General features: G+C 50.9%; 4 protein-coding genes across 7 annotated transcripts in view; 3 read left to right on the top strand and 1 right to left on the bottom strand.

Annotated features, from left to right (window-relative positions):
* The window catches only part of LOC115640774 (putative zinc finger protein 66), a 687,485-nt gene that overhangs the window by 463,227 nt on the left and 212,632 nt on the right, over positions 1–11,626 (bottom strand). The gene's annotated exons all lie outside the window — the stretch shown is intronic.
* LOC115640675 (zinc finger protein 850-like) overlaps positions 1–11,626 on the top strand; it is a 542,158-nt gene that overhangs the window by 359,739 nt on the left and 170,793 nt on the right. The gene's annotated exons all lie outside the window — the stretch shown is intronic.
* LOC115640751 (zinc finger protein 436-like) overlaps positions 4,023–11,626 on the top strand; it is a 452,700-nt gene continuing 445,096 nt past the window's right edge. The window contains exons 1-2 of one of the 3 annotated variants that reach the window (XM_030543723.1): positions 4,023–4,358; positions 8,167–8,254. In XM_030543723.1, the coding sequence (XP_030399583.1) occupies positions 8,198–8,254 (57 nt within the window). In that variant the 5' untranslated portion in view covers positions 4,023–4,358; positions 8,167–8,197. Of the gene's footprint in view, positions 4,359–6,462; positions 6,815–6,854; positions 7,009–8,166; positions 8,255–11,626 lie in introns of those variants that run through there. The other 2 variants (XM_030543720.1, XM_030543722.1) reach the window with 2 other exon arrangements.
* The window catches only part of LOC115640730 (zinc finger protein 260-like), a 341,512-nt gene continuing 338,702 nt past the window's right edge, over positions 8,817–11,626 (top strand). The window contains exon 1 of the mRNA XM_030543664.1: positions 8,817–8,910. Coding sequence (XP_030399524.1) covers positions 8,877–8,910 — 34 coding nt within the window. The 5' untranslated portion in view covers positions 8,817–8,876. The remainder of the gene's footprint in view (positions 8,911–11,626) is intronic.

The raw sequence follows: 11,626 nt of genomic DNA, 5'->3' as shown, positions 1-11,626 counted from the left end.
GACTGGGTCTGAATTCACCAGGGAATTGGTGGAGAGAAAGGTTAATTTCTCTCTGTGTTAGGATTACTTTCTCTCTCAGGGAGAGTCTGGGAGGGGGAGAGAGGAGGAGGGGGGAAGGTGAATTTTCCTCTCTGTTTTAAGATTCAAGGAGTTTGAATCACAGTGATCTTCCAGGGTAACCCAGGGAGGGGAAGCCTGGGAGAGGCAACGGTGAGAGAAAGGGTTTACTTTCCTTGTGTTAAGATCTAGAGGGTCTGGGTCTTGGGGGTCCCCGGGCCAGGTTTTGGGGGGATCAGAGTGTACCAGGCACTGGAATTCCTGGTTGGTGGCAGCGCTACAAGTACTAAGCTGGTAATTGAGCTTAGAGGAATTCATGCTGGTACCCCATCTTTTGGACACTAAGGTTCAGAGTGGTTTATACCATGACTCTGTGTGTGTGTGTGTGTGTGTGTGTGTGTGTGTGTGTGTGTGTGTGTCTCTATCTTTCTATCTTCCTACTGTATGCTCCACTCTATGCATCTGATGAAGTGGGTCATAGCCCACAAAAGCTTATGCCCAGATAAATTTGTTAGTCTGCAAGGTGCTGCAAGGAGTCCTCATTCTTTCTCTGGATACAGACTAATACAGCTCCCAATCAGAAACCTCCTTCCTGCGTCGCTGTCACGCTCCACTCTCAACACAGCAGGCTCTGTCTCAGCCATGGAAAGTTTAACCTGTCTCCGTTCTATCCCCTCCATCTCCCAAGGTGTCACTTACCACCCTGTCCGTGGCTCTCCATGCTTAGGCGTCACAGCTTTGATGTCTATGGTCTTAGGTCAGACTCTTGAGTGCTGGAGAAGGAACTGTCACAGACTTGGGAGTGGGCAGGGAAATCTCAATGAACTTCAAAGCACAGTTTGACCTACAGATTTTATAGCCCTGTTTCCATCTATTGGTAAAATTGCTTCCTGGCTTTTTCTAGGTTTAGTCCGGATCATTTGTAGATGGGAGGGTTGTTTTGGCTTTCATTCTCTTTCTTTTTATGATGATGATGCTAAAACTGTAACTCATACAGCCGAATAAGCAGGTGAGAAGTGAAGCCGGTTTAACCACTTCAGAAGAAAATGGGTACATTTCTTAAAAGAGTCTCTGAGATTTCACTTTATGAATGTAAAATCATGTCATAACCCACCCTGGCCTGTGAGTTTTTCAATCTTTGTGAAGGCCGTGAGGTCACGTACTCGATTTAGTTTAGTTGGATAGGCTGTAGCTCAGATTTCCTGCAGATTTCAAGAGACAAATGGTCATTTGCTAGAATCATCCTTTTTTAGATTTTGTTTTTTTTAATGTTTAAGTAACCCTTTGTCATGAGGTTTTTTTGTTTGTGGTTTGAACAATGACAGCGATCGCTATATCTCAGCATGAACACTGATAGTGAGAGCTAGATTCAGAATGCGAGAGGCAGAGACTGAAATGGAAGTTACTGCCTGTGAAGCCAATGTTAAGTGAGCCTAAACTTTTGTCAAGTTAACTGTGTACATGATAAAGGGGAGGGGAGGGAGGCGAATGAGGGAGCTCTGAGAAACACAACTGCAACAGGTAATCTTAAGAAAGCCATTAACTGCAAAAAAACAACTCGTTAAAACTGGACAACTTGGTTTTGCTGTGTTCCTAATAAGGAAATATTAATGAGGAAGTGTGCTTATCTGTATATTGTTCCAAATCTGTATAAGCTTTTATTGTTTTCGTCTTTGCAGAGCAGCTGTCTCTCCCTGCAAGCTTGTATTACAATAAAGGAGCCTCAGGCTGTCTGATCCAAATGCAAGGCGTGGGTAATTTCCACGACACTGCCTGATCCCGGCAGAGATGTGAGATACCGTTGGGACGGGGAGAAGTTGAGGGAACAGAGCTGGGAAACTGCTGGGTTTGCTCCTCCGAGCCTGACAGCTGAGGCTGAGAACTGTGAACTCGCTGCACTGGTACCAGAGAGGGAGGGACTTGACTTGGCCTGTGAGTGTCATGTGAAGCTGCCCCTGAATCTAAAGGTCCATGAACGACACCCCAGACAATGATAGGGGAGACAGTAGCGTATCCCTGTGCTTGAGATGCCAAACTTGGGCTGAGGCAAGAAGGGAGCTGGGGATGTCAACAGACCTAGGCAGCCTTGAAGCCAGGCCGACCGCCATCACTGTGGCCAGAGGGAGATGAGGAACCTGACAACCCACCTGGTCACCCCTTCCCCATCTACCTCAGTGTCCTGTGTTGGGATGACAGAGACTCTCTTTGCTGCCCATGCCCCATGTTCACCGTTTATGTATGGTTCTGATATATCGTGTACAATGTAGGCCTGGTGACGGATCATTGGAAAACTCACAATCTGCTGTTGAAATGCGTGTAACACCAGTGCATGCAGAATGGTGAGATTTTACTGTATGTTTGTTGCTAGGGTGACCATATCCCAGGTGCCCAAAAAGAGGACACTGAGGAAGGTGGGAGCTGGGGGGCAGGTGAGCTGGTAGAGTTGGTGCTGGAGGGGAGGCAGCAGGGGTATTCACAAGGTGAGGTGTAGTTAGGGTGACCAGATGTCCTGATTTTTACAGGGACAGTCCTGATTTTTGGGTCTTTTTCTTATATAGACTCCTATTGCCCCCCACCCCATCCGCTCCCAATTTTTCACATTTGCTGTCTGGTCACCCTACGCGTAGTGCAGTTTCCCACTCTGGGAGAAATGGGGTTAAAGCAGCCCTTGGGGAGGCTGTGCAAAGCCCAGCCAATGAGAGGAGGGCTTGCAAAGAGAGCCAATGGAAAGAAGGCTTGATTGGAGCAGCTAGTGAGGGCCCTATAAAAAGGACTGTTCTGCAGAGCAGAGAGCAGTCTCTTTCTCCAGCCTGATGGAAAAGGACTAGCTGTCTATGAAGAGAACTGTCAGGAAGAGCTGGGTGGGGTCAGGCGAGTAAGCGGAGCTGCAGCCTGACTGGCTGCCAGACTGAAGCCCCGATAGGAGGCAGGGAGGTGCTGGGGCTATGGGAAAGTGGCCCAGGGATAAAGAGATAAGCAGCAGAACTTGGAGGAGAGGCAGTAAGTGCTGCTGCTAGAGGGTCCTGGGGATGGGGCCCAGAGAAGCTAGCAGATCTGTCCCACTTGCTGCCAAAGAGAGTGGCCCATCAAAGAACCGCAGTTTTTGCCCCTGAGAGAAGGGCTATACTAGGGGCTGCAGTTCAGCACCATGGCAAGAGGTTGGGAGCAAGGACTAAGGGCTGCTGGTTCTCCTTTATGATGTGATCTGATTAAAATATGATCATATAGATCATTTAGCCAGCGTATTGTGAAGGGACTATTCAAATTGCGTGGCCCATCAAGAAGTACCTGACTGACAACGGGCCTCGGGAGATGCCAGTCCACATCTGATGAGCCTTCCTGGGAACATCAAACTAGCCTGTGGGCCATGGCTTCTACCTGTAAAGAACTGAATCATGCATGGATGAGTGATTTGCCCATGTGATGGCTCATATGACTGGACACCATCTTCTTACTGTTCTTTTCAGTGGAATTCCCTCCACATGATGCAAGATATAAAAGGCCCTGGAAACATCTCCATCTTGCCTCTTTCCTGCTGCTCAAACCTCTGGACTATGCACTTATATGAAGGGGAGCGTTCCAACCGGGGAATGGAGGTCCTTCTAATGATTTGGGAGTAACCAGAAACTTGATTTAAGCCAGCAGTTTATTCTATCACTGCTATAAGCCTGAATCAAGAGCTTTGTGATTAATGTATGTATTTGATTCCTTGGACCAATTTTAACTCACCTTTCTTTTTATTAATAAACCTTTAAATGTTAGCTACTAAAGGATTGGCAACAGCATGATTTCTGGGTAAGATCTGATTTGTATATTGACCTGAGTGTGTAGCTGATCCTTTGGGATCAGGAGAACCTTTAACTGGGGACACTAGTTTTAATGACCCCTCATCCCTCTAAGCAGTGCTTCTAGTGGTGATACTCTAGTCCTCTTGTATCTGAGGGAATTGCTTCTCTGACTTTGTTAGCTAGAGTGATGACACAGAAGTTCGCTTTTTGGTGTACCTTGTGAGTGAAGGACTACCAGTCTTGGGCTGTGTCTGCCCTTGCTCTCAGCAGTTCATCCTGAATTGGATACTCCCAGCAAACCTTTTCACCCCAGAAGGGGGGTCAGCGGAGTTTGAGGCACAGCCAGAGGGCTGTACCCTGAAGAGGACACTGTGGTCCAGGAGAGATGCGGATCTGGCTTCTGAAGAGATGGAGACAGCAAAGCAGTGACAGAGTGTGAGACACCACCAGAGGAGGGTGCACAGCTGATGGACTGAATAATTCCCTGAATGACCAGCAGGAGGCGCCACGGTGGTGAGTCTGCACCTGGTTACATGAGGGGTAGTGTCAGTCCCTGTCACAGCTGCATGGTGCTGGTACAAACCCAGAACGCAGTGACAGCTGTCAATCAGCACCTGCCTGCGGGACCCCTCCCCAGGACTGGAAGCTGGGGCCTGGCTGGGCAAGATCTGGCAGCAATCAATCAGATGCAGGGGAATGCACCCATTGGCTGTGGAGGCAGAGGAATGGACCAATCGGGAAGTGGACCAATCAGGGCTTCTTTTTGAATTGCAGCGTGTGTGCTCTGCAAAGTAAGGGAACATTTGCTGTTACCGGAAATCTCCACTCAGCAGACTCAAAAAAGAGGCTCTCTCTGGGAAAACCGGCCACAGGGTAACCCAGTTTGTTACTGAAATATGCTATAGTTCTGGGGAACGCCCACAGAGTAACTCCTCAGAGACAACAAAGGACTGACTGTCCCTGTTAGAAAACTCTTTTTATTTGGCCTGTCCACCAATACAGGGCTGCCCAGAGGATTCAGGAGGCCTGGGGCAAAGAAATTTCGGGGGCCCCTTCCATAAAAAAGAGTTGCAATACTATAGAATACTATATTCTTGTGGGGGCCCCTGTGGGGCCTGGGGCAAATTGCCCCACTTGCCCCCACCCCCAGTTGCCCTGCACCAATAGGAAGAAAAAAAGAAACTTACAATTCATCTGTAGCATAGGGTGGAGCTCACCTGTGCCATGGAGTTCCTTGATCCCATGACCCACTAAAGACTTTTCCAGTGTAAAGGTTCTGAGTATAAGAAGGAGGGGGAGAGAGTTCTGGCCACCTCCCCTCCCCAATCTCTACTCAGGGCAGCAAGATGATTTGAAAGATAATAGGTGCATCATTGAGCTGGGGAAGTGGTCCTAGCTGGAAGGCTTCCCAGTGAGCAGGGACTGCTGAAAGCTCTTGGGTGAGAGAAATCCTTTTGCTTGTAAGGGTAGGCAACACTCCAAACTTAACCTGACCTGTATGAGGTTGACATAACCACTCCAGTAATGACTGCGGCAGATGATGTCCACACAATCCTTCTTGGGTCAGTGGGGCACGTCCTCACCGGGAGCTCTTCCACCGACCCAAGAGGGGCAGTGTGAGGAGCTGAGAGCCCGGTCTCTCCACTCCAGCAGCAGCTCTCTCCTAGGACTGTGGCTACCTTACAAGCTCTGGGTAAAGAGCCCCCCATCTAGGCCCTATTCCCTGCTGGACTGCCACATTCCAGTCCCTCTTCCCGGCAAAGAGGGAGGCAGGAACGTTCCCCCCTCTTACCTCTGTGCATATTTATTGGTTTCTCCTAAAGGTAGTTAGGATTCTAGGGGAAAGTGTCAGAGCAGCCACCAGGGAGAGTTGCTGGACAAACTCTGAGGCCACCAAATTTGGTCATGAGAATCCCTGGGCTAGATGCTCATGATGGGCCCTTCTGACCTTAGAGCCTGGGAGTGGAACAGGAGCCGGACCCACATATGCTGCAGCGCGATCCCCTGATCGCTAGGACCCAGGAGCAGCCGGGAGGCGGCTGTGGGGCAGCGAGCGCTGGGCTCCGGCCCGGCAGCAGGAAGTGACTCGCAGCCGCTGCGGTGACTCTGGCTCCCAGGCTCCTGGCGAGATCCCCGAGCCCCGGCGGCTGATGCTGGGAGCCCGGAGCCCTGGCTGCAGCCGGGAGAGGGGAATCTCCAGCAGGGCCCTTCCCGCTGCTCCCCAGGAGCCTCTCCCAGGGCAGAGCCCCCGGCCCGGCCCGGCCCGGCCCGGCCCGGCCCCTGCCCCGGGGGGCCCCGCTCGGAGGGAAGGTGAGAGAGACCCGCCCCCCCCCCGGACATTCCCGGGCTGCGGGGGCGGAGGCTAAAGAGGTGCAGGGGGTGAGGGCAGGAGGCGGGTGCTGGGGCTGCGGGGGGCAGGCTGGGATGGGGGTGGGGGCGCACTGAAGGGAAGATGGGGGGATGCGGGGGGATCGGGGGGATTGTGGGGCTGAGGGGAGCGAGGCTGGAATGGGGGAAGACGTGAGTGGGGGGCACTGCGAGGGAAGGGGGGATGTGGGGAGGCGGGAGATGCCCGGGCAGCGTCTCCGCCCCATGGGACAGGAGGGGGGAGGGGCGAAGAGAAGCTTTTCTCCTGGAACTGGTCAGACCAGCTTTGGGAGTGATCAGGGACTAACCCCTCAGGGCGCAGAGGCTACAAGGCAACACACCCCCGCCCTTCCCCGCACACACCCACCCCACTCCCAGTGTGGTGGTGTTAGACACACCCGTGCTGCTGGGGTCTGTGTCTCATGAGTTTTGGGGTCTGCCCGGGGCTCTGGTCTGATTTTCCTGCAGGATTCAGATCTCAGCCACACCAGAGTCAGACTGGAGTCACTGCTGGCGGGCAGGGAGTGTGGATGTGCCAATGGGATCAGCCTCTGCCTGTCCCTGGGGGCTGCTGCAGGAGTCCAGGGCAGCTCATTCTTCAGGTGATGCCACTAGAAGACTCCTGCTGTTGCTAAGGGAGAGGGGTTTACACTGCAATGGGGAGCAGTCCCCCAAAGGAGCCCCTTTATTTCTTCTCTTTTTCTAGCATTTGGCTCAGAGTTGCTGTTACTGGAAGGGTTTGAAGAGCCTGGGGGAACGTGGAAGTGTGAAAAGGGGATTTGCAGCAGCCATCTTGGTATTTTTCAGAAACAGAGCAGAAGACAGGCTGTGAGGGAAAATTTAGCAGGCCTTAAGCTTCAGTCAAGGTCCTGAGTTTGGTCAAGCTTGCTTACAGGCCTTGAACTAAGATCCTGCTTGTTTCCGTGTAAAAGGGACAGAAGGCTCGACTTAGGTCCACCAGAGCTGCTCGGGAGAGGAACCCCTCCCTCAGCCCGGCCCAGGACCACAGGAGCTCCTGAGGCTGGGAAGAGGTGCCTCTCAGCTGGCCCCGAGCTGCTGCAGTGAGAGAGGGCTGCAAGGTGTCCTCTCCCCACCGCAGTCCGCACCCCAAACCCCTTGTAAGGGAAAAAACAGTGACATCCAAACCGTATAGGCCCAAGCCTCATGTCGAGCTGCCACGGTCAGCTCGCTGAAATAGGGGCACAGAGGAGGCAGTGGAACGTAGCCAACAATCCCCTAGCCAAAAACAATTGTGCCATATCCTTTACAGTCGCCGTTTAATTGCAAAAGGACATACAGTAAATACCAGGAGAGGCCTAACATTGAAAGAATTTAGGTTTGCTCTAATTTATATTGATTTTGCAACATTTCTAGTAAGGAAATAACAAGGAAATGTATGCAGCTTTGTGTAATGAGTTTGTGCTTTTAAGCTTTATAAGCCTATCTGTAACCAGCTTCGGGGAGGTCGTTTCCAGGAGCGGTCCACCCCTGTGTGCTGGTAATCAATCAAGGGCCTCAGGTTGTTCTGATCAAAACACAATGCATGGTCGTTTTTCCATGACAAGGCTAACCCTAACCCTAACATCGCGAGATTTGTAGAAGCGGGGATTGTGCGAGGCAGATGGGAAAATGACACGGGAAGCTGTTTTCTAACCTTGCTTTCAGATAAGGATGGGAAGGAAAATGTATAAACAAGATTCAGCTGTATCCGTCGATATATGTGAGGGGAGCCTATAAATACGTGCTTTAAACTATTGTACTTTGGAGACCCGCATAAGAAAGGAACCCCTGCCCCTCCCGTAGGCTCCCCCTGCAATTGCTTGAAATAAACTGCCTCTGACTTGCTGCTAACAAATACAAGAGTGAAGACTCTGTTTCTTCCATGGGAATCTATGGGTAACATGGATTGAAGCCCCTTCTGTAACCTCCGCCATTGCTCCTCTCGCCCCAACAGGTTGAGGAATCACATCCCTGTTTCGCTCCAGATGGTCCCGTCTTCCAGGAGACAGAGAAGGGAAATGGCTGTGATGGAGCCAGCTCAGGTAGGGGATTTTCAGGGAGCTACTGGACGGGGTGAGGCAGAGGCAGGGAGGAGACGGAGTGTGAGAAACCTTCTGATTTTCTGAGTAGGCCATTTGTGGCGGGGGAGGCGAGAGGGGACATTCCCCCATTTCTCAAACAGGATACAACCCCGTAGGCAGGCCTGGGAACATTTTCCAGATTCCCAGTACTGGAGCCTGAACCCACTGGCCTGAGGCTGCTATGAAATAGGAAGGGAAGCTGTTGGGATTCCTGTCCCTGTCCCCGGCTCAGAGCTCTGCTTCATGTATCAGCCTGTGGCTGGCAGGTGTGTGGGAAATAAGAAATCCCGGCCCTCCTCCGTCTGATGGGGGGGACAGGGAGCTCTCACATTCCTCCCACACTGAACCCTCCTGTCTGCTCTGAGTTGGGTGAGGGTGGGATTCTGCCAGTTTGGTCCTCCCAGAGCTTCACAGTTTTTTCCCTTTCCCGTGACTAGCGGGATTATATCTGGGGCAGCAGGTGCTGAGTGAGGGCCTCTTGTTGTTTCAGATGCCGGTGACCTTCGTGGAGGTGGCTGTGTATTTCACTCAGGGGCAGGGAGCTCTGCTGGACCCCGCTCAGAGAGCCCTCTACAGGGACGTCATGCAGGAGAACTACGAGATTGTGACCTCACTGGGTAAGGGATTCCCGTCCATTCTCTTATTAGAAGCCGTGGGACCTACATATCTGAATGTGTTCAGGTTCTTCCTCGGTCAGTTATATTAGAGGCGAATGGGTTCCATAATGCACAGCTGCCATAGGAGAGACACTTGCATCTCCGTGCCCTCTCCAGTGGGACATGGGTGTCAAAACCCAATGGACAACCAAACCATCCCCCTGCTTCACCTTTCCACGGGGCATAAATCCAGCATTGTCGTGTCTGTGTTGTTTCTTGGCTGCACACACAACCCCATTCACCTCCCTCCTTGGGACTAGCTCCAGCCATGGGGAGGGCCCTGGGCTCTGCAGGTTTAGAAAGAGGCAGGGGTTTAAGTGCAGAGATGTGTGTGAGTCAGCAAGGCCCCCAGAGTGCACAGATCCTGGGAACGCCTAGTGAAGGTGCAGTAATAATTTAACTCACCTACCCAGACAACTTTGTCTGCGCAAGGGGGCTCGGTGACCGTGTTCCCGTCTTCTTGGATTCCACGTTCCTCCAGCAGAGCACAGGGACAGGTTCCACTCATAGAATGTCCTTAGTGACAAATACTCCAGCAGTCCTCCATGCACCCTGATCTGGTCTGATTCCACCCTCTGCACAGGATTTCCCATTCCCAAACCTGAGCTGATTGTCCAGCTAGAACGAGGGGAAGAGCCGTGGGTGCCTGATCTCCAGGCCTGCGAGGAAAGAAGGCTTCAGAGATGCCCCCATTCAGGTGAGGACTGACACAGAAACCATTTGAGAAATGAAGGAAAAAGTTGAGAATCCCAAAATATGGTGTGAATAAGCACCCTCAGTTCTTCTTCATTTCAGCCAGGACAGGGCTGTAGTCAGCAAATATCACTCATGACTTTCCACCCGTCTTCTTAGCTGAAAGAGTTTCATTCCCATTTCTCTTTCCCTTTGAGTGTTTGGGTGGGATATGGAGGCAAAATCCAATTGCTCAGTCTCTCTGTTGGGTTTTCTCTCGATGCTATTCCTCTTTCTCCCCAGCACAATGACTCCTGTCTGGATTGCGTCTCTCCCAGTAGGTGCTGAGCGAGGGAGTGAGAATGAGGAGGGGAATCATCATGAGGAAGTTCCTGGAGAAGTGCAACCACAGGGGATCTTTGTGGGAGGAGCTGAAGGGAAATGTTTCAGTCCAAAGTCAGCACAAAAGTCACTTAAGAAAAGCCACACAGGAGAGAGACCCCACAAGTGCTTAGACTGTGGGAAAAGTTTCATGCAAAGGTCACACCTTGTTCAACATAAGGCAATGCACACAGGAGAGAGACCCCACAAGTGCTTGGACTGTGGGAAAAGTTTCATACGAAGGTTAGACCTTGTTTGTCATCAGTCAGTCCACACAGGAGAGAGACCCCACAAGTGCTTGGACTGTGGGAAAAGTTTCATAAGAAGGTCACACCTTGTTCAACATAAGGCAATCCACACAGGAGAGAGACTCCACAAGTGCTTGGACTGTGGAAAAAGTTTCATACGAAGGTCAGAATTTGTTTATCACCAGGCAGTCCACACAGGAGAGAGACCCCATAAGTGCTTAGACTGTGGGAAAAGTTTCATACGGCAGTCAGCCCTTGTTAGACATAAAGTAGTCCACACAGGAGAGAGACCCCACAAGTGCTTGGACTGTGGGAAAAGTTTCATACGAAGGTCAGAATTTGTTTATCATCAGGCAGTCCACACAGGCGAGAGACCCCACAAGTGCTTGGACTGTGGGAAAAGTTTCATAAGAAGGTCACACCTTGTTCAACATCAGGCAATCCACACAGGAGAGAGACCCCCACAGGTGTTTGCTCTGTAGGTTAACGTTCAGACAGAGATCAGCCCTGGTTAAACAACAGAAAATCCACACAGGAGAGTGACTCTGTAAGTGCTTGGACTATGGAAAAAGTTTCACATGTAGATCAGACCTCGTTCAACATGGCAGAATCCACACAGGATCTAAACTTCTGTAACTCGTGACAAGAAAGGGTTAAGCAGCTTCCATGTAATTGACTCAGATCAGGCCTTGTTACACATCAGGGAAAACTAAATCCTCAGTACCACTTCCAGGGCCGGCTGCAGGCACCAGACAAGGAAGCACGTGCCTGGGGCAGCACTTTATGGTTGGGGTGGCAAAAAAGCTAGAGCCAGTTCTGATCACTTCAAACTAATCTTATTGGGGGCGGCAACAGTTCCTCAGTACCTCTCTGCATTTGATTTTGTTACAAAATCAATAAGTTCGGATGGCATGAGCCAAAGAGGGACAGACTGTTCCACGGGCAGTCCTCCTTTGATACCCTATTAGAGATTTCAAAAGGTCTCTTATCTCTTGATTGGCAACTTGGGGTTCGAAGGGGAACAGTCTGCAGTAGCATCGGAGTCACGACACCGATAAATGTGGAAGAAGACAGAGTTTTTACTTTTAGGTTGGTTGTAACAAATCAGAGGCAGTTTATTCTTAAGCAATTGCAAGAAGGGAACTACACACCCGGGCAGGGAATCTCCTTTACTCCAGATAAGGCTCCAACGATAAACAGTTGGGGCAAGCCTTTCTACCTTTTTTTTTTAATCGACAATAATGATTATAGCTGAATAACCTTGCCACTCGCTGAAACCAGAAAACTGGGTCTACATAAAGATCCATCAGCGAAAGACTGCCCTGGCCCTGGAAAGGCCCTTATCAAGTCCTGCTGACTACCAACACTGCTGTAAA

Source organism: Gopherus evgoodei, unplaced genomic scaffold (genome assembly GCF_007399415.2).
Source record: "Gopherus evgoodei ecotype Sinaloan lineage unplaced genomic scaffold, rGopEvg1_v1.p scaffold_32_arrow_ctg1, whole genome shotgun sequence".
In the NCBI taxonomy this organism is placed as follows: Eukaryota; Metazoa; Chordata; order Testudines; family Testudinidae; genus Gopherus; species Gopherus evgoodei.
This window is presented reverse-complemented; position numbering and strand designations above follow the sequence as displayed.